Consider the following 23,423-nt stretch of genomic DNA (forward strand, 5'->3'; position numbering starts at 1 on the left):
CCACAAATACAGGATGCTCAGTCACACCTGCACACATCTGCATAATGAATGGGTCTTCCTGGGCTGGAAGGGTGGAGGGCCAGGCACTTACATTTCAAAGGACAGTGGCCTGCTCTCACACAATGGACTGCTAATCCTCCTACTGCGACCCTGGCAAACAGGGTTGTACTGAAAGGGGACCGTGTGCACTTCAAAACCACTCTTTGAAGTCTCCCCCATTTCAAAGGCACTTTTGGGTATATAAACTGGGTCCCTGACCCTACCAACTCAACCTGGACTGCTTTGCTGTGAAGGACTGCTGCCTTGCTGTTGCCCTGCTGCCTTGCTGGCCTCTGGCTCTGCTGAGAAGTGCTCTCCAGGGGCTTGGATTGACCTTGCCTCCTGTTCCTGAAGTCTCGGCCAAAAAGACTTTATCTCTGCAAAGAAACTCCTTGTGCAGTGAAAATCGATGCACAGCCTGCCAGAATCGACGCACAGCCTGTCCAGTGGTGAGAAAATCACTGCATCGCCGAACCGGAACGATGCAGCTCGACTCCCCGAGTGGAGATTGACAAAGCGGCAAAGTTGCGACCAGAACTACGATGCACAGCCCACTGTATCGATGCATCGCCGAGCCGGAACGATGCAGCCCGACTTCCTGCCAGAGGAATCGACGCAGCGGCAGCTGTGCAACAGAAACTCCGCCACATCGCCTAACAGATTGACACAGCAACTGTGACTTCGTCCCTTATGCCTAGGATTTCCACACATCGTCCCTGGGCATAAAAAGACCCTGCACCGCAAAGAGGATTTAAGCCTGTGTGCCGGAATTCGATGCAAAATCCTTGCTGCGTGGAAAAGAATCGATGCATCATCTGTGTTTGTCCAGAAATCCGACACACACCCTTCGTTTTTCCTCACATCTCCTCCTCTGCGGTCCCCGTGCATGTAATAATGACGCATACCAGGTACTTTGTTCTTGCAAGAGACCCTTGTTGCTTTTTAAAGACTTAAGATTCTCCTTATCATTACAAAAATGATATTGCAACTTGTACTTATCAAATCTTGATCGTTTTGACCTTAAATCATTTAGATAAATATCTTATAGTATTCCAAAACCGGTGTGGTGCGTTTCTGTGGTGTTTTCACTGTTATTGCATGATTTATTGCACAAATACTTAACACATTGTCTTCTAAGTTAAGCCTGACTGCTCAGTTCCAAGCTACCATAGGGTGGGCACAGGATAATTTGGATTGTGTATGACTTACCCTGACTAGGATTGTGGTCCCTACTTGGACAAGGGTGTATATCTCTGCCAACTAGAGACCTCACGGAGGTACAGATGACTTGGTAAGGCGGGAAGCAACAGTAAGTGGGAAATAAATAAAAAAAGTGGCCCAGGTGGAGATGAGGGCAAAAACAGCACACGAGGGAGAGAGCAACATGGGGCAAAGTGGGAGAAGAAAACACAAAAGAGAGAGCAATAATTTGGAGTGTGGTGGGTGGAGGAAGAGGCACATGAGAAGACCGAGTAGCACATGAAGGAGAGAGCAAGAGGAAGCATTGTAGCCAGATATTTGGTGGGGAAAGAAGCATACGAGGGACAGAGGTAGAAAACATATGCACTTTTATTGAGTGTTTAACCAAAAAGAAAAAAAGTTGTACCCTAAAAGCAATGGTGGAAGAATACGTCAGGCAATCAAATGAATGAGAAACAAGCAAGCCAATAACAATTGCAATAAAGCCACCAAATGGCAAGCAAAGGGTACATTCTTGGTAAGCCTACAATAGTTATTTTGCAACCAGACAGCTGCCTGGTAGGTATCACCTAAAAAATGCAATGCGTCTACACAAAGCCCTGCCTGACCCTGACGTTGCCCAAAGCACCCTTGATATACAGTGATTCGTTGCTGCCCAGCTAGGTTTGCATAAAATAAGTACACATACATACCTCTGGCTCTCCTACAAAGCAAAGGCTCCTTGCATTGTGAACACAAGATAATGGCCTCCACAGATATCGCCCCACAATGTCTATGAATTACTGTTTTAAACGTAATGGAAACAAACACAAATGATGAACGGAATGCGGAACCAATCAAACATTCACCCCTCAGTCATAGATCTGGGTTTAATCCAATTATTTTGCTCACCATGCCACCAGTTTGGACCCAGCCATATGCAAATCAGTCTTGACCCTGTTCCCCAGGGGAACAGTCCAGCCCGAACTGCCAGGCCATGTCCTCCCTGGACCAGAAACAAGCATCCTGGGACCAGTTTCAGGGTATCATCCTTCATCAGCCAGGCTAGCTTGAATCCATTCAAGACTGATTTGCATATGGCTGGGTCCAAACTAGGGTGGCATGGTGAGCAAAAGAACAATGGATTAAACCCAGATCTGTGACTAGGGGTGAGTGCATTGTTCAGCACTCCCTCCATCATCCTTTTGTATTGTTAAACATAATGGAGACAAACGTTTGCACATCTGACTATAGAACTTCCCTTGCATCGAAAGATAAGAGAGAGTCCTTGTAGGGAAATTCCAGTTCAAAGATAGTTTGGAGCATAGAACGAGGCCCTTGTTACTTTGAAAGGGAGGCAAGTGTCTGTGACATTAAGGAAGCCTGAAATTGCATATTTTAAACTGTACGCTTTTATACTTAATCATCTTATTTCTTGGTTCAAATGGCGACAGACATTCCGCCCTCTGGCCACTTCAGAGTGAAACATGTCAGAGTCTGAATAATGCAACCTAGTTAAACCAACACATAAAAAACTGTGTTCACAAAATGGCAATGGGATCCAGTATCAATCTGCGGGAATTCCCCAAAATTAGTCTGGTGATTTTTGTAGTTTGAACTCAGTATGATTTACCGGTTGTGAAATGTTTCAGTGAAATCTTCCTGCAGGTACTGCTGAGTCTGTGCTCAGGCTATTCCTTGCGGCACCTCCGACCCTTTTATTGCCTTTTTTGGTTTCCTACACACACTACAAACATCTTCCAAAGGAAATTTTGAAGGGAAAATACAACTTTCACCACACTCCCTTAATACCGTTTCTGTTTCCCTTGACCACTTGGCACACAACTTTAGATTATATCTATAAGCACTATGTTTTTTAAGTTCACAGTTGTGTAGCGATAACACCATGCTGTAGACTTGAAGGAGAAGATGTATTTTATTGCAGGAGTGAAGTTACATCATATTGGCTGGGCACACAGTAATAAGTGACTAACATGGAATGCAGCCTCTGATGACCATGCTGAATTCTGTGGCCTATTTACATTCCATTACAACATCGCCCCTTATTCCCCTTTTAACAAAGACATTTTAAGTACAGGGGGGAACACTAACTCTTCCTTAACCTAACACCTTGGCATCCCAACCCCACCCCCCTTTATTTAAACACAAAAAAACCCGAACACTTATAGAACTATTTTCCTAGTAGTAAGAATAATATGCAGTAAGATGCACTTGTTTTACATTTAGAGAATGTAATACAGTCACATATACCTATTTCTCCTATGTTTGCTTTAGCATTTTGACAAAATCTTCTGATTTGTTTGTTTTTTTGTGTGTATTTACAGTGGGAACTTTTTGTTAAACCATTGTCATTCTTTTTTATGCTTAAATCATCATCTACTTCGCTGCAGTTGTCTTCATGTCCCTTGTTTACACTCGGGTCCAAAGCAATGAGAGATGTGCTCCTCCAAGTACCATCTGATAATATCACTGCATTTTTTCGTATTTCAACTATTTGTGCTGCCTCCTTAAACTTAGAAAAACCTTTTGCAACTAAGTAGTACTTTTTTACATGCTCACAGTCTCTTATTTTCAGTTTATTCACTTTTTCTTTCTTTTCTCCACTCCCATCTTTCCACATTTCCTTTCAGCAAGCCTCCACCAATCATCTACATCTCCTCCCTTTGAGGACAGTTTCACCATCAAAAGAGGACAAAGATCTGTTGCTGCTTTTCTCCCTCTCATTAATTCAAATGAGGTTTTCTCAGTGACGTTATGTGGAGTAGTGCGATATGACCATACAAGCTTCTCTCATGGCTTTCCTCTCATCCATTTTACATCTGTATATGGATTGCACACACTCAACTAAAACTCTGTCGATACACTCCACTTTTCCATTACTTTGGGGATGATGTAATGGAGTTCTAATGTGCTTAACAGCACATTTGTCTAAGAATGACATCATTTCCACAGACGTAAATTGAACCCCATTATTTGTCATGATTTCTCCTGGAATCCCTTCTCTAGCAAAAACCATTTGAAAACAATCAGTTATAATGCTTGTGGTAGGTTCACTTGCTGGTTCGACTTCAACCCTTCTTGACAGGTGATCGATCACAACAATAAAATATTTCAGATGACTAGGTAAAATGTGATATGGACCCAAAAAATCCACATCTACTCGTTGCCGCACTCTATCAGGACATAATGTGACTGACTCATTTGTGCCCTCGGTTATCAGAACTTTATCACCCACTTTACATTTGACACAATTTCTCACAAAATCCCCAATCCCACCATCCATTTTAGGCCACCAGAAATCTCTTACTTTTTTCTTGGTTACAGTTGATCCTAAGTGTCCTGACTGTGCTAGTTCAATATTCCGTTGGCTGAAACACAAAGGTCGAACTAGTTTGTTTCCATTCACTAACTTCCCACCTTCCACGGATAATTCATTCGATACTGTCCAGAACATTTGCAACTTATCAGATAGATTTTTCTCCTTTGGCCAGCCTGACTTCAGAAATGAAACTACTTCTTCCAGTATTTAATCCTCATTGTTGGCTTTTACCCAATATTCTTCATTCTTTCAAATAGTCTCATCTCTATGTGAGCTATAAAACACTCTTTTATTTCAGATTTGCAATCATAGTCTTCAGAATCTTCAATGGGTAGGCGCAAGAGACAGTCAGCTCTAGAATTTTTCCCTCCTGGACTATATTTCACTGTAAATGAGAACTCTAGCAATTTAGCCGATAGCCTTGCTATTCTTGCAGTTGAACGTTTCCATTTTTTCCCTGACAAAATATCTACTAAAGATTGATAATCAGTCTGTAGTTCAAATGGTCTTCCCCAAGATGCAATCTGAATTTTCCACACTCCCTCCACACACCAGTAATTCTTTCACAATTACTGAGTATTTCCGTTCCGCTTGGCACAGTATCCTAGAAGCGAAACCTACAGTTGTTTAATACTTGCCTTCCGACTGGGACAATACTGCTCCTAGTCCATACTCACATGCATCTACTGTGACAATTGTCCTCGTTCCCTCTACAATGGGTTAATAATTCCCTCTTAAACTCTCCTAAATGTACTTTCACATTTTCCAGACCATGCAAACTCAACTCCCTTTTTTAGCAATGCTCTGAAACATTCGGTCAAATTTGCAAAGTTTTTTAAAAGCTTATCCTAGAAAGGATAGTAATTGCTCCTTGTTCTTGAAAGCAGAAGCTTCAACTATGCTTTTGACCAAGCTCAATTTGGGCTTACCCCTTGTCCATAAAAAACATCTCCCAGATACTCAATCTCTTTTTTCTTAAAAACGCATTAAACGTTTTTAAGTGTGACTCCCCTTTTCTCTAACACACTCAAGACATCATTCAATGCCTTATCATGTTCACATGCACTGTCTGAAAATATTAACATATCATCTTGAAAGACTGCAACCTGCGTAAAATTGATAAGCATACTTGACATTAATCTTTGAAAAAACACTGCAGCAGAAGCTGTGCCAAATTGCATTCTACAGAATTGGAATACTCCCTCCAGTGTAACAAAGGCTGTTAAGTGTCTCGAATCTTTATCAAGTTCTACCTGATGGTATGCAGCTCTTACGCCGGCTTGGTGAACCAACTGGAATGGCCTATCTTTGTAATTAAGTCTTCAGTTCTTGGCAATAGAAAGTTATCCAACCGAATGGCTTCATTGACACTTCTTAAGTTTACGCACATTCTGAGTTAACCAGATTTCTTTATTGTCAGAGACAGCCATAGTGTTGCTTCAACCTTTTCAAAAGTTTCTTGCACACATATGTCTTTAAGCATGTCAGAAATATCTTTCCTTAAAGGATTGCTCTGCAAGTTGTGCTTTACTGGTGACACACCTTGTTTGACCTTAATAATATATGTAAAATCTTTTATTTTGCCCAATTTCTCCTGAAATACCTTACAAAGTTTTTCCTGCTTGAAATTTTCTTTGTCAGTCACTGACCTAATTTTCTCTCTCTCAATGGTAACAGGTTTGTCTAACCCTTGTCTTATTGCTAGCTTGTAAACTCAGCCTGATGTACCCATCCCAACTCATTGATACCTTTTTTGCTATGAACACCTTTCCCTTGATGGATTCTCCTGAAGTTTTGATGGTAGCCCAAAAATATCCTATTAAATCCACTCTACTTCCTTCAAACGCCACTGTTAAAATATCTGGTAAGCACAAAGTTTTATATAGCCACAATTTATCCAATTTTTCTTGGGACTCTATTGTGATGTGAGCACCTGTGCTGACAAAGTTTAATTTCTTTTCCTTCAATAGTAGAATCCAAATCAGGATCAGCCATGTGTTTTGCTCCTTCAGCACCTTCACTTCTCACTCCCAATTATAATTCCTCAAATCTTTTGTGTTTGTCATCCTCAATATTCTCACTCTCTCTTCACTGATTACACAGCAAACTCTACTCCCCCCTACACACCCTGAAAAAATTACCTATCTTCCTGCATTCCTCACATTGATAGCCTTGTTCCAAACAGTTTTTGAAAGATAAAATGTGCTGATGAACCACACCTTAGCAACTAACTTTTTGTAACTGTTGTAATTGCACTTTAGGCCTAATCGCCCCTCTAAACCACCTATTCTCTAAGGGAGTAATAGGAACTGATTTACTGACTACAGCTCCTGAAATTGTAACTTTGCTCATGGATTCTTCTAACAATTCTGCTTCCTTACAAGATCCTTCAATGCTATGTCTATAGCTTCATCCAAGGAAGGATTCTTGCACGTTAAAATACTTTTTTTCGAATTACATCTTACCACTAGCTGGTCTCTGATCAATTGTGATGTAAGATTATCAAATTCACATTTGACCACTAGAATCTTCAAAGCAGTAAAGTATATATCAATGCTTTCATTGGGTTTTTGCTCTCTAGAAAGGAATTTAAACCTGTGTACCACAAAATTTTTCATTTTGAAAAATATTTGCCCAATTGAGTAACAGATGTGTCAAACTCATCAAGGTCTTCCTCTCCTATGGGTTCGTATTCGGGTAAATGGTCAAACACGTTCTGACCTTCCACCCCCAAATAATAGTACCTTAAACTTATTTTTCCATTCTGGAACTTTTGTGCATCAAGTGCACATAAGTATACTTTAAAAGATCTTAACCATAAGTTCCACTCTAATGGTGGACCACCAGGTTCTTGCAGAAAAGGGGACGGAGGTGGTATATTTTGCATTTTGTTGAAGAGGTTAAGAGGTTAAAATTTGCTACAAGGGAAGACACTGAATTGGACGTTAATGTTAAGATAAAATTGTACCACTGTTTTTCAAGCGTGCAAATTGATGATGATGTTAAAGCAAATATGTATCCATTGTACTGTTCTTGTTTTTCAGGTGTGCAAATCGCTGCTGATTGCACAGTGAACTGTTTTGACACCATTGTTATGTGTTCTGTAAGCGTGCAACTCACTGATGGCTATTGTTATTCTAAGGGTGCAAATTCCTGCTGATTTGCACAGTACAACAGTTTTAAATCATTTGGTATGTTAAGTGTGCAAATCGTTGATTACAGTGTTTATTCCAAATAAAAGGTTCCTTAGCTCAGGAAAATTTGCAGCCCAGGTCTGTGGAGTGATTGTCTTTTCTACTTCTATGCCCAATTCCTGCAATAGAAGTAGTCCTACTTATATTTCTATTCCCTTCGATGTAATACTAGGAACAGCACCCGAAGGTTATTTTTAGAAGATGAGAGAGATCTGGAAATCCAGGCAAGCTAATCCCCACTTTAGACTCCACTTTAGTCTCCACTAGTTAGACTTCAGAGTCAACAACCCAAAAGTGAGCAGCTCAGATGCGGTGGCTAATGTAAAGTGGTTGGGATACACACGCAGGTTGACGCATGTGAGAAATGCCCGCTAATGTTTCCAAGCGTGAGTGTGACACGGAAGGTTTACTTGCATGTCTGACATAAAAGGCTTGCTCAATACCGATTGAGTGACGGCGGCCGTTGTGACCGTAACTACGGCAAAGTCACAAAAAATAAAGTCCATCACTTGAAGAGACTTTTCTCTTTTTAAATCATAATTTTAAATGGCGTATTTCACCTTCTTTACATCAAGGGACCAAAAGGTCCTGTTTCAACCTCCACAATTTGTCAAATGGAACATAAGTTATAAGCAATTCGAAAAAGTTTCTATGTATTCATGGATTGAATTATAACTAGAGCTATTATCAGTTCTGTATGTAACGTATACACCTGTATGTATTAATCTATGTGTATATAATTGTCTCCTCTTTGGGTGACTTGCATAGCTGAGATATATCTTTACCCCAGCACATTCATTCTGTTGCCTTTATCATTCACAAACTAATGGGCCCCCTCAAGAGACAATCCCATTCCTCAAGCCTATAAGGTACAACTGCTTGCTCAACTATCCTATGAATTTACCCATGCTATCACAGTGAAACATCAACACCTACTTACAGAAGGGTTTTGCAGGTGAAGCTTGTGCAAGTTGAGTAGGAAGAGAAGTCTCGAAGAAATGGCGAGTAACAGTAAATAATCTGGGTGTTAATACCCCTTCTCCGTTCCTCTTCTTACTCAAGTGAAGAAACGCTAGAGCTGAATCTGAGAGGCTGGGACACCATTGCAATAACACACAGACACAACCCCCAATGAGGGGATGGGACAGCACAAAATCACACCTCTCTACCATATTGGTAATGGGTATAGCCTATACATAGGTTCAGAGATATTGTTTTATAAGTTTGCCTAATTAAAATTACCACTCTGGCCATGTCTTTCATAGGTAATGGCCTTCTCAGAGAGCTAACTTATAGCATAAAACATCCTCTCCCGTGACAGACAGTAGACATTGGGTTGTGCCCAGATCTGAATATTGCTATCTATGGCAAACATTAAACTTGGGGTTATGTGTCAGGATAATTGTAAATAGTTATAGTTGGGTTTGTGCTCCTATTTATATGTTTTTGTGTGGATTAACTTAATAATTGGCAATCTATACATTGTTAGGATCTGAACCAGGCCCACGTTGGGTATGTGCTCCATTGACTTAGTGGTTAATTCGTAGAGTGAAACTGTAAATATTAGTGTAGATGTGATCATAATTCACTCAGTATTGTGACAGGTAACACAATGCACTAGATAATTTGCATATCATAGTATTTGCTGATGTAGTATCCATTTTGGTCTGTTATATATGCACCACTGTACTGGGTAAGGATTAAACATTACTTTTTGTCATTTGATGATTTACAGATTTCTTTAAAGCAGCTGGTCTGCTTATCGCATCGGGTTGCGCATGGTACTTGGGCTACCTGTTTGCTGAGGTGCTTCCCGAAAATACAGTTGAAGTGGCCATGAACAACCTACAGAGCATTGCAGAAAAACCCGTTGTAAAAGGTGAGGAAACATATCCACCAACTCTGTAGCCGCGCTCAAGCAACCCTCTTTCCACACAACCTGGAATTACTTTTTAAGTGCTGTTTGGAGTAATGAAGTTGAACCAGTCCTAGATGCTGGTTCAGACAACCCGAATCCATGGATTTACAAAACATGCTGGGTGGGAGTCATTGTCTGCTGTTGCCACTGGGGATCAACGGTGGGACTAGGGATGTTCCTGAGAGATTGGCAGGTGCAGCAATATCTTAAGTATGTCTGGGGCCATAGGCAACACCTTTTTGGGGACCCCTGTTTGTAACAACCCCAAACTTATTACCCCCTTCAGCCTTAGGGATGCCTAACATTATGACCATGTTCATAAACTGGTATACACAAAAGCAGCCAAAAACACAGGCTGCCTAGGGTCCGTCATTCATATAGTACCCAAAGAAAGCATGAGCAAGCCTTGATAAAACAATTTTGTTTTGAGTTTGGATCTTGATTGTTGTTTTACTTGCAACAACATTTTATGTAGAATTCCTTGTCTAATCAGCTTGTTATTACCATTATTGGAATAATATGCTAAGGGTGACTTACTAGATGTTTAATAGACTAGCACATGATACTAAAGACGTATGCACATAGGGCTTATAATTGTAGTTTTAGTTGCTGAGTTTTTGTAATCACAAATATATCCCCCATTACTACTGGTGTTCCTGCTGCTAAATAAAAAATCAAAGAGCTGCTTTGAGGATTTTTATTATTCTATTCACACATTTTCTGATTTTGAAAAGCTTTGAGTGTATCAAAGCACTTCTATTGACGCTTCTCAGGCACTTCATGAGCCCAGATGTTCCAGATAGGTATACAGTGACCCAGTTCGGTACCAGAAAGTTGCTGTGGTTGTTTCTTGTACTAGAACAAGATGTAAACATTACTCCCAGCAAATGAGGTAACTATGATGCTTCCCAGCTGCTTCCTGTCTTTACATGTACTCTCCTGTTCTCAAGCCATCCACATTCAGGATATTGTATCAAAGCAGGCCCGCAGACACTGGGATGCAATGGAAATGAAGGAAATGTAATTTCATACTGCAGACACAGTGCATGTTCAACAGGGATCAGACCACAGCAAAGGACAAAATGGAGGGGCCAGACAGATAAGGACATACCAGGACAGATGGTGGAATTTCTTATACTGTTGAGATTCTCAACCTGACTGATTTATATTGGATGCAGCATAAATATTTGTTTGTTTCTTTATTTATGTATTTAAAACATTTGTAATGTACTAAACGTGTTTCCCTCTGGCCACTTCTGGTCACATAATGCAAATCCATAAGAAAAAAGAGTTATTATTTCACTGAGAATGTTACATGATTCTTGCAGATAGTGTGCAATTAGTGTGCACTTTTCCCTTTTTAGCATTAGTTGCTCAACTTTCCTTACCATTTTACGAGCTTTGTGATACCATTCCTTATTGAGTAGCGTGAACCATCCTTCTTCTGAATGGAAATGAAATGGCACATTCTTCTGTGAAGCTTGTTTTATGAAGATGTCACTATAGGGGACACATCACAACAAACAGATTGAAGGGGTTTTAAAAGTGAGAGCAAGTGATGGCAAAAACACAGCCAGAGCTTTAAATATGAGGACAAATAGGAAATTAGGGAACATATTGTTAAAAAGAACAGTTTGCATTATACTTTGTCCATTGTCAGCTTTTGTTGTCTAAGGCCACTTCCTCCTTCCTGGCTTTTTCCATTTCAGCTAATTGCAGCAGTTTTACCAGAACACTTTTAGAGATAGGTGAAAAGGGCTCAATAGTTGGAAACCTGTACGTGCAAATCAGTGAGCACACCCCAAAAATCACTGTAAGGTTGGTCAGTGCTGGAGTTGCTGCAGTATCCTCACCATCTTCTCTTATGAGTTACACTATTGGTTTACGTTGAAGTTGTCTCTGTATGTTGACATGTGGGTAGTGTTTTTTTCTGCTGCTGTCCCTCAGTTGGCTCCTCCTATCCCAGCCCTGCTTTGCATCCTGGCAAAGACTGGACATGGACTTTATCACCTTGCGTTTGTTTATTTAAGTAATTCATTTTAGCATCATGTGGTGCATGTTATCCATTCTGTGTAGTGCTGTTGCTGAGTCTTTTGGTCCCAAGTGGTATGTGTGTGGCATATGTCGGTATTACTCTGAAGCAACTGCGGTTCATGTGTTAAGTCTGATAAAATACTCCTCTTCCCTGACTCCTCAAACTGGCTAGTAGTGCCTGCCGCACTCCTTCACTGCCAGGTCTTTGGTTGGGTACAACTCTTCCCTTTCCCCTTCCTCCCAGCTACTTCGCCTGCTCTCCTTTTTGACCTCACTCACCAGCTTTACCTACTCATGAGCTTTTAGGGATTGCATCATGAGCATGGGCTGATCCTAACATTGCGGATTATGTTAAACAATTGCTGGTTCCCCTAGTGCAGTGCTTTTTAACCTTTTGACTTCTGTGCACCCCCACTTAATCATTACTGGAATCCGTGGAACCCACTGAGACCTTACTGGAAGCTCAGGACCCGGGCTTCGCCAACTTCGATGATTTGAGTCACACAAAAATACTGAAACAATCATTCATCAAACACATAACATACACAAATAAACAATTGACAAAATATGTTTCTTTATTTCACAACTAATTTAAAAATAAAAAAATGTTCTTTTTAATGGAAAGGTTGGTTCTTTTCTAAATTTAGCTGAGGCTACTCAGCATCCATACTATGTTATGTTTGATGAACCATGTGCACTGCTTCAAGTAATTAATATTAGGGCACCAATTAAATTATTAGCCTCCAATTTCAAATTCCTTAACATTTAGGGTACGTTTTAAAATGGTCAATTTGACTTTTTCCTTCCTTGTTTATATACACTTTATTAATCTGTTAATATTATCTAATAGTCTTAGCAGTCGCAGACCCCCTCAATTGGCGCCGCAGATCCCCAGGGGTCACCAGACCCCAGGTTTAGAACTGCTGCTCTTGTGTCAAACATTTGTGTTATTTAGGTATTTTATATGGTGTTTCTGCATGCATTTGGTGACCGACATTCTTTAACACCACTCTAGATGAAGAGTGCTCACAGAATATGACGATTTTGGAAGACCAAACTAAAGTAGGAGAAAAAAACAATGCAAGCCTATACAGCGACCTACCGCCTTTTGGCTAGGTTCACACTATATAAATGCCACATAACAAGGCAAGGAATCTTCTTAATAAAAATGATTAATTAAGTTGCCGACTTACTTGAGGAGATGCATTGACTGCAATCTATATTTAAATTAATTAAAGATTTAATTAAAAAAAACTCTTAACATTGCTGTAGCATTTTTTTGTTAGACATTTAAAATATATATATTTCTTACTCGTTTTTTGAGTTAAATAAACTTTTTTTTTTTTTTTTAACTATCCCCACATAAGATTACAGTGTTGGGGAGGAGATAAAGTATTGGGAAAATTGAAAAAGTTTACTAAACTTTATAATAAAGTATTTTTATATAAAATATTATTGTAAATTAGTGTTCTATAGTGTTTTTTTAAAGGTAGAACAAAAAATGCACTAAATTTTGAATAACATCTTTAAATATATAAACTAAAATTATTTTTCAGCAGCTCACATTAAAAATGTATTTCTACTGACAATAAAAGAAATTATAATCCATTAATAATTATTTAAAGTGATGTATAGAATCAATAAAAGTAACAATCATATTTTAATAAAAAGTAATTTTACATTAATTTGTACATTCAAAAAAAGTTAAAATGTTTCATAACTGATTAATACATGTTTTATGTGTACATATATTTCTTTAATATTAAATTATATTTGTATTTTTTAGATATTTTCATACGTTAACATTATTTCATATGGGTTATATTTTAGGGTATTCCATCAATATTGCGGAAAAAAGCATTATTATCTCCCATTCTACAGTTCATTATTCAAAAATAAGGACTATCTGGAAATGCTTCCATAAGTTCCAAATCGCAGCTCTAAAAAGGGGAAGCATTTTTCGCTTTATTAAGGGGAAATATCTGTATCTCTTGGTTTAGTGGACTAATGCATCCACTCCAGTGATATGTGTTTGACCTCATGGGCATAGATTCGGATCTCAGCAGATCCGATCCTTCCAAGCTCAATAACATGAGAACCATTGATGCTGACTAGCCAGCTGCATGGTACCCAAGGGCTGAACATGCACTTTACACATGCATGTTATGACTTGTCATGGTGTATTAGTTCTTTTGTGATAATGAGAAGGAACACACACCTTGTTTTGTTAGGCACTATCATCATCAGACTGTCCCAGGACAGTGTAAGCATGGTTGATTAAATAATGCTCCAGGCAGTGGGAAATTGGGTTCTTCTCAACCTGATGATTACACTGGTTCCAGAGATATTGACTAAAATCTCTCAATCTCATCCACTTTTGCCACAGGTTCAGAGGAGTGCCCATCACTAGAAAGGTGTTTGGAGAGCTCCTTGAGATGCTTGTTGCCATGGTAAAATAATGCATGTGATTGCTCACTGCCCCATATATGCCACATCCTATTTGGGCGTCACGAACACATACACAAGCTGCTTCAGTAGGAAATAGATCAGCTAATCCATACACTCTCCTACCACTCCCTGGTGTTCCAACTAAGACATGTTAATGTGTTTTGCCTCCAACGCCCCAAATGACAAAAGCCTAGTCAAACTACTTTGCTTAAAATAGATATTATGTTATGTCTGTTTGACCCACTAAACCACCTTAATCTCTCTCTGTAACGCTCCCACGTTTAGTTGTTCAGGTGTCAGCAGAAATTGTGTGGCCTGTGTAGTAATCAATACAACATCTGTTGTGGAATTTAAAAGCTGCTCTAATCAACCTGCCTAGATGCACCCTCCTCCAAACAATGCATCGTTTTGCAAAGTCTTGGCACAATGTTCTGAAACAGGCTGCATTATGTCAGACCCCAAACAATCTGGCTCATCCCCAGCATCCTTGTTGTGGTGAGATAAATGACAAGCAAAATGTACCCTGTTCTTGATAGCCGTGCCTCTCCCACATGCTAAAAATATTTTTTTTTCTGGAAATAATGACGCTTAAATCAATTTCTGGCGTTGCCTCTATGGTACTTTATTAATTTAGTAGGTGATTCATAGTCTCGTTAGTAGATAATTGGTGCAGTTTCTAATGAATGTTCTTAACCTAAATGGGGAACATTCCTCAGTCCCTTCCTTTGTTTTGCATAATTTGTTTTGCATAATATGTATTACACCCCAGGCATGGAAGGAGTTGTCTTACTTGTACTGTGCCAAGTTTTCTTTGATTGAATGCTTAAGGCACTTCCTGGCTTGCGCTATTTGAACAATCTAAATGCCAGAAACTCAATAATTGAGCAGGCAATTTGAAGCGTCGCCTATGGGTTATAGGTGTGTTTTATCAAATGTACTACTTGCCAGATTTGCTTTCTCTGCTTTCCGTACTGTATGCAGTACCCTAAGCTTCTGGGGATTGTGTTTACCTGTATGCATTGCTTGGTTCATGTCTGACCTAACTACATGATCTGCGCCTGCAGGAGCCAAAAATGCCTGAATTTCCTGTGCTCCGTGTAGGCCTGAATGGCATTTTCCCCTCTTCATATGCTTAACATCTTTTAGAAGTGCAAATGCCTTAGTAATTCTATTGCTTAGTGCTGATAATATTGTACTAATCCATGTGCATAAGACTTGCAAATAAAAAAAAACATATATATATATATATATATATCTATATATATATCTATATCTATATGCAGGTAATGTAGAGTAATATTTATGAATTGTTGATACATTGCTTTAGATGTGCTCTTCACCTAAACTGCGATAATGTAATATTTTTGTAACTTTTATTTGTGCATTTAATGATTACACAAGCACACAGCATTGTACAGAATTTCAGTGTTCATATAGATCTACTTTCAGAATCCTGTGGAGCAAAACCGAGGGTTAACATGTGACCATTATAACAAATGTATCCCTTCCGGGCCAGTGGTCCTAGACTAGTAAGCTAACCTCCCTGCCAAGTACGTCACCAAGGCCTAGATATCGTTCAGACTCTACCCCATCACCCCGCCCATCTCTCTCTCTCTCTCTAATCCGAGTCTTCTGAAGTACTATCTGAGATGGGAGTCCTGTCTTTTCCATCCTGGGTAAGGATAATTTTCACGAAATATTCTTCATGTTTCAAGGTTTTCACCCGTTTTTTTATCCCTTCTGCTCCACTTAATGCAAATTTATCCTTCTAGTGCCCGTTCTGACGCATCCCTCCTCCAACCCTGAATAGTCGGTACCCCTGTTCCCATCTAGGAGAAGGCGACCGGGCATCTTGCCAGCAGTAGCATTTATTGCAAAAATCTATATGCCATCTTTTTACCTTTTGGGCACCTAACATTCCCAAAGAGGAAAGTGGTTGTTGATAGCACAACCGGGACACCCACTGTTTTATTCAATATTACAACTACTTGTTTCCAGTACTGATGTACCTCCCGACACTCCCAGGCTAAGTGTAGGAAACCTGCTTCACCCCTCCCGCAGCTTGGACAGCTGTTAGGTTGTGTGCCAGAGATCCTTTTGAGGTCCCTGGGGGTGACATATGCCCAGTGTCGGAAGTTGAAGTACATTAATTTAAAACAGGAATTGCATGAGACCGATTCGATAAGGGAATTGATTTGGGACCATTCGATGTCTCCCAGCTGTACACCCAGATCGATCTCCCATGCTTTCCTAGATCTTGGGGCTTGTCCTCCCCTGTCCCACAGAATAGAAGGATTCCAAGTGTATGTGATTCCTCCGGGGCATCTGGAAAGGTTGGCCGTTTAATCTTTGCTACATCTGCTAGACCTGCGTGGTGTAGAAAATACCACCAGGTGGTACCACCAGATTGAGCTGAATGTCCACAGAGTGTGTCCCAGATCAAATGTGTGAAGAAGCAATAAATTTACAGCCGGGATAGATATCTTCAAGTGTTTCACAGCACCCCGCACTCCACTCGCATTCCAGAAATGACACATTGCTCATGAGTTGTCGGAGTGGTTTGACTATCCAAATTGGGAGGTCCATATGGAATGGGGCCCTTTTAAGGACGTTTTGCACAAAGCGTTGCCAAATCGAGGCATTAGTTTGTACAATCTAGGGGGTCAAGGGTGAGATCCCTGCCCCCTCCATTAGGAGTTCCAGCAGCCATTCCGTAGGAACACTTCCTGCTATTAAGCACCTCTCCCAGTTATCCTCTGGGGACAGCAGCGTATTGCATGCTTAAGTGTGCAGTGTAATAATAGAGGTCAAGGCTCGGGGTTCTATGCCTCCATCTTTGTATGTCTTTGAGCGCGCTACCATACTTCTTCTTCCCCCCATGTGGACCAGCATAGTGTCCAGCTGCTTAAAAATTCTAACTGGGAGTAAGCATATGTGCGTAGACATCTGGTATGCAGAACCATTTCTTAAATGGCTAAACGTTCCATCATTGAGAGGGGCAGGGTATTCCAGAAAGCTGTAGAAGACCTTAGACTGGTAACAATTCTGTCTATATTTAGATTGAGTTGATTGTCCACCGAGTGTGTCCACCGAGATAACAGAAACTGCATCTCCCAGTGAAGGCCCAGAGGCGGCAAGTGTCCATCCGGGGTTCCCACCAGAGTAGCAAGCAGGAATACTAAGTACTTGCCCATATTAATTCGCAGCCCAGACAATTTCGCAAACCTCTTCAGAAGCTGCAGCAGGAGTGAAATCGATGTGTGTGGCGATGATAGGTAAAATAGGTTGTCATTGTCATAAAGCAAAATTATGTGTTGGGCTGCCCCCTGGATGCCCGTATGTTGCAACTCCTCCCAAACAAGGTCTTGTGCCTCGACCCAATGTCCACTCCTCAGAGCGAGTACTTCCCAGCCTAAGACTTGTGGTTGGTTTAATGTATAGGAGACAAACCCATCTGTGGTGCTTCTAGCAAAGAACCCCAGTCTACGCTGTAGAAAGCTTTTTCAGGGTCGACCGAGAGCAGGACCCTCTGATCCGGAAGTTCACGGACTTCATGCAGGATACGCATGAGTCGTCTGAGATTCATGCTAGTATTGCGCCCTGGAATAAAACTGCATTGGTCTTCGTGTACCAGGTGCGAGATGTAAAGGAGCAGGCAAGTAGCTTGGAGTTTACACAGTATTTTCATATCTGCATTCATAATGGTTATGGGTCTGTATGCAGAGGGATCTGTTTGTGGACCACCCGGTTTTAACAGCAGGCAGACTTCTCCCACTTTCTGAGGAAGTTTTTACCTTGTCTTGACCTTCTAGAATTACCTTTAGGAGTTTCTGAGTTAAAAGGGGCTGAGTATGCTTGATAAAACTCCTGATGAAGCCCATCCCAACCAGAGCTTTGTAGCGTGACGGTCCTTTAAAGCCGTCCGGAATTTCTCTAAGCTTATTGGAGCCTCCAGTTCTTCAGTTGCTAAAGGGGAGATCCTCAGAATGTCCAGTCTTTCTAGGATCGCCACATATTCCTGGGACCCTATTGTCAGATCTGCAGTATATACTCTCTGTAGTTGCTGTTGAAACACCCTTGCTATCTCTGCCCTCGAGGTGACTGTGCGGCCATCTGGCACCTGTAGATGTGTCACAGACACAGGTGCCATTCCCCTTCTTAGTATCCGTGCTAGGAGTTTGCCTAATTCGTCCCCTTCTCTGTGTAGCCTGTGTCTGTATTGGTGCAGAGTGAATTTATCCAACCTATCCCAGATGTCTGATTCAGCGTTGTATGTGCCTTTCTCTAGTCTATGGTTCCTGATGGGTGTGACCTGTAGTCAGGCTGTGTGCTAGATCCTCCTCCTCTTTTTTGATCTCTGATTGGAGTTGATTACACAATCCATAAGTTAGCCCCATATATGCGCCCCCCCCAAACCACAACTTTCAGAGCTTCCCACTCTGTGGCCCTATAAGTCATAGAGCCCCAGCATGTCTCTAAATATTCCAAGACTGCCATGGATATAGCCTCCATGGCATCTGGGTCTTCTCATAAGCCTGCTGGTAATCGCCAACCTTGGGGTCCGCGCGGCGCTGTCCCTAGCTTCACTTGACAACTGGCTGGGGAATGATCAGAAAGGTATTTTTCCAGATGGGTGATATTTAGATTCTTGGGGTCCCTGAGACTACGATTCTGTCCAAACATGTATGAGATGGCCTGTACCGTGTACCAACAGATCCTACACTGTGCGGAAAAACCCAGGATCATCGTTGTTTGGAGCGTAGGTGTTCAATAAGGTCATTGGGGAACTGTCCATTTTCCCCGGCAAGGACAAATCTCCCTCCTATGTCTGCCTCAGAATATGGAGAAGGGGACTACCAGGCATAGAAGGTGTAGGATGAAAAATAAGATTGGCCCCTCCATTTATTGGCCAACGCTGGGCTGCCGTGTCTGTTAGGTGTGTTTCCTACAGGGATGCTATATATATTTTGTCCCGCCTTAGGAATGAGAGGATCTGTAATGCTTTCTATAAGTTCTTAGTCCCCTCACATTCCATTTCAAGCTCTGTGTTTCCCCTCTAGCCATTCCAGTTCTATTAACATTTGGATGGTGAAATCCTACATACCCTGTGTAACATCATATTTGAACCAACAAAACCATCCCAATTCAGAAAACCCACCCGTGGACAGATATAGACCAAACATTGTCTAATAAGTGACCCCCAGCTATGTGCACCAGGAATAGCACCACCATCCAGGCTATCCAATGGGGACAGTCAAACTGTAAAATATAAATGAAGCCCCCTGGCTGACCTCACACCATCCATAAGCCATGCAAACATTTCATTTGTAAATCTTTGGATATTTGCCCACTTTGCCTATTCCCCTTTCAGTGCATTTTTATAAGAGGTGTAGGTATTAGTGTTTCTCCCTGGGATGAGAGTTCACAAGTGGCAGCCTCATAGGCCACCAGCCTTCAACCAGGGCAGTCTTGTGTTCCCTTCCTAAAATACACAGTAGGAGACAGCAGTTTTTTTTTACCCCTAACCAGAGGTATGGACATCTGGAGTCCGTCTACCCCATGCATGGCTGTATACGTCAGGTAAATGTCTGATCAGTGTTCATTGGCCCCTGCCTCCTCAGCTGTTGACATTGTCTAAGGCGTTGTTGAAGGAGGAGGGGGAACTGTCCCCCAGGGATTCACGCACTGACAGCTCCTTATCTGTCATTGTTTCCTCCAAAGGGAAGGCTATGTCCAGCTGCATAGTGCCGTCCACTGCAATGATTATCCTTCGGGACTCAATGGGGGAAAGGTTGGGATTATTCCCCGTCATAGGATGCCGCTGGGCACTCCTGTGAGGCCTGGTACCCCAAAAGCGTTTCTTACTGGGGGCTACAGTAGTTGCTTCAATTACACTCCAGTGTTACAGCCATTCCCATACCTCTTCAGGTCATTTGAAGAAGTAGGCTTTGTCGTGGAAAATGACTTTCAATTTGGCGGGGTACAGTAATATATAACGCAGTTGTAGAGAGCGCAACTTCTTTTTGACGCCTGAGAGCGTTTTTCGCTGTTCTTGGAATTATCTGGTATAGTCCGGTAATACAACAATACTGTTGGCCCCGTATTGTGGAATCTTCTGCACCCTGGCTACTCTGAGGACGCAGTCTAGCAATTATGGCTCTCTACGGAGCCCCAGGGGGCACCAATGCTCGATGCGCCTGTTCCACTACAAATATATCTGATAGGCTCTATGGTTTCAACTCATTCCTTATCCAGTTCTCTAGGAAGTTTTGGGTAGAGAAGCCCTCCACTTTCTCAGGGAATTCCAGGACCCTGATGTTATTACGCTGAGAGCAGCCTTCAACATCCTCAGCCTGCCGTCCAAACTCTGATGTTTCCAATTTCATCTGCACCATTTGTTGTTAGAGAACTTTGACTTCATTCTGGAGTTCTGTGATGTTAGATTCTGTTGTTGAGACCTTAACAGCTATCTTTCATAGGTCAATGCGGAGCAAATTCACATCAGTAGATACGGCCTCTATCTGATGTTATAGTGCCGAGCGGGAGCCTTGGATGGCCATCAAAAGCTCTGCCCAGGAGAGCTCAGCTTTGTCCTCAAGTGGATGTTCTGATTCCCTGGATTGGCACGTGATCCTCTGGGTGGGATGCCCTGGGTTGGTATATTGAGAGATAGTGTTGGAGGTGTGGGAGCGAGCCGTTTTCTTTTCCTATGGCTAGAGAGGAATGATGTAATCCAGCCCAGTGTCTCCTTTTCAGGTAAGTGATGTGGTGGGGTCTGAATAACGTTGTAGGGTCTGGGAGAGTTTAGATGCAATGTGACTCTTGCTTTCCTAATGGCCCCCCAGCCCGGGTCCCTTACCAGCAAAACGAGGTCCCTCTAGTATATTGCTTGCTTATTATGTCTGTAGGCCTGGGGAGTAGGCTATAGGGTGAACAGATGAGCCCACGCTGTGCCTCCTTAAGTCTGGAGAGGTGGGGGTAGCGGGCATGGCCCCCCCAAGTCCTATAAGTGGAGGTGTTCAGTGGGTATTGGATAAAGCTTCAGTTCAAAGGGTCCTCAGGGGACCCCCCTGTTCATTGGTGCCGCTGGTATAGTACTACCCCCCTGTCAAAAAGTCCAATGAGTCCTGCTTAATGCACCTGGGGCGTGTTTTCCCTTCACAGATGTAGGAAGTTGTAGGCTGGGAAGAGTCTGTGTGCCAGCTGGGGGAAAAAAATCAGGGCCCCCATATGATAAGTGGTGGGGGCTGCGCTCCCAGGCTTACCTCTGAGCCATGGATCAGGCCGCTGATCTGATACCTCAGGCACCCCTCCTCCAGAAACTCTCTGCGGGTGGGGCCCATCCAGGACGCTGGCACCGCGACCAGGCCGCAGAGCAGTTCTCTGCCTAGTCACATGATGTGTGCAACTACTCAGGTCACATCCGTGTAGGCCCAGCACCAGTCCCTGAAGTCCAGTGCCCTAGAAGAAAAGAAGTTGGCCTATGGGGCCCCAAATGCAAACCAAACGTTGCACCAAATATGCTGAAGGGAGCGGAGGAAGTGAGGCAGTTCAGCTGCGCCCAGAGTCCTCAAGGGGCAGGAGGACCCATGCGCCACATTGTGGCTGACAGTACCACCCTTCAGACCCGGACTGGGCCCCCGTCACCCACCACACATGATTGTCACTTGCTCCACCTCCATTTAGCAGCTGCCGGATCGCAATACGGGCCTTGGGCTGCTCGCCGCAATCTGCTCCCCAGCACAGTCCAGCAACATCGATCAAAGGCTTCTTCCAGGCTTATGGATGTCGGTGCGTTTCAGTCAGGATTCCACAGGATCAGTGTGTGGATGGAGTTGGCCGGCGGGGAGCCCGGGGGATCTACTTCCTGGCAGCTATGTTCCCAGGCCACGCCATGCGTGATAATGTAATCTTTATAGCACCTGGTGTGAAATCTTCAAGCAGGCACTATTAGATCGCATACCAAACATACACTTTCCACCTGCTCTCCTCCAAATGTAGCAATGCTCACCCAAGGTCATGCTGAATTAAAGTATGTGTCAGTTTTAGTGCCTTTAATGCCTGGCACAAAATCTCCGTGGAAGAAGTGAGTAACGATTAATCAGTATAGTAGTAGCAGAGGCTGTGTAACTTTTGGATGCCCCTGATTTCTCTTCTTGCACTGTTCAGACTAGAGATGTTAAAATTGTCATGTATTCAAAGATGTGAGTAAGTTCTGCCACCCGCTTCTTTCTCCCTTCGATAATCTCCCTAAGAATTCTTTGCTTGAACCTGACTTTGCAGAGATTTCTGTCATTACAAATATTTGCTAATGCATAAGAGTACACCGGTCCACACAAGATAATGGAATCCACTAGGCACTTCTATATCTAGAAGCAAATGCCCTCACTCATCCAGTGGATGTCATGCTTCATTATATGGCTGTATTATAGGGTGATAGTGAGGTACGTGCGGTGGGCGTGGTTGCATGCTTATCTAAAAAGGAGGGGGGTTTTTGGATTACAAAAACAAGCAGAAAAATTTGCAAAATTTAAATTAGTTTCTGAGGCACGTAGATAAGAAACAATAACATCTATCTATTCATGTTTCCAAATTTATCACCAGGTCTTCCAGTCAGGAACAGGGGAGAGGTGTGGTACAGCATGTTACAGTAATATTAGCACAGGGTCCTGCTGGCCAATAGGGTAATAAGACACTGCCCGATGGTCTATTCTGACAGGTCAGTGAGAGGCCCATTTTTTGGCTCTTTGAGGGCTTGTTTTATGGTCTGCTAGGCCGTTTTTTTTACTGTTGATTCAAAGAAAAGCATTTCCTGCAGCAAGCTCAAATCCCTGCAGTCTTCCAGGCCTTGCAAAAAACGTATACAGCATGTCTTCTACAAATTCAAAAAACTGCCTCAGTTTGCAAATTTGGGCCACATTTGTGGCCTTTTAATTAACTAATCAGGGTCAGTTTTATTTTGGTTCCCTGGCATATATTATTCTTTTTTTCTGTCTGACCCTTTATTTGCATATGAAATTACATTTCATTCCATGCAGGCTGAGCTTCTTCTTCAAACTAGTCTAAAGCATGTTTTGCATGCCTTTGCAGGCAGATACATTTTAAATGTTGCGTAGTTGGACCTCTTGTAGAAGTTGCATTTTATGTACCACAATAGTCCTGCTCACTGAACAATGATCCTTAAGAAGCCAAATGTATCCTGCTGTATAAATCTTTATTTTAATCTGCTGTACAAATATTTAGTTTAATCTTTTAAATTTCCCAGATGTAG

The 23,423-nt window shown here is 42.0% G+C and overlaps 1 protein-coding gene across 1 annotated transcript in view; it reads left to right on the forward strand.

Moving 5' to 3' along the window:
- The window catches only part of FAM3B (FAM3 metabolism regulating signaling molecule B), a 272,157-nt gene that overhangs the window by 95,024 nt on the left and 153,710 nt on the right, over positions 1–23,423 (forward strand). Inside the window, exon 2 of the mRNA XM_069202590.1 lies at positions 9,488–9,631. Within this exon, the coding sequence (XP_069058691.1) occupies positions 9,488–9,631 (144 nt within the window). The remainder of the gene's footprint in view (positions 1–9,487; positions 9,632–23,423) is intronic.

Source organism: Pleurodeles waltl, chromosome 8, assembly GCF_031143425.1.
Source record: "Pleurodeles waltl isolate 20211129_DDA chromosome 8, aPleWal1.hap1.20221129, whole genome shotgun sequence".
Taxonomy (NCBI): Eukaryota; Metazoa; Chordata; class Amphibia; order Caudata; family Salamandridae; genus Pleurodeles; species Pleurodeles waltl.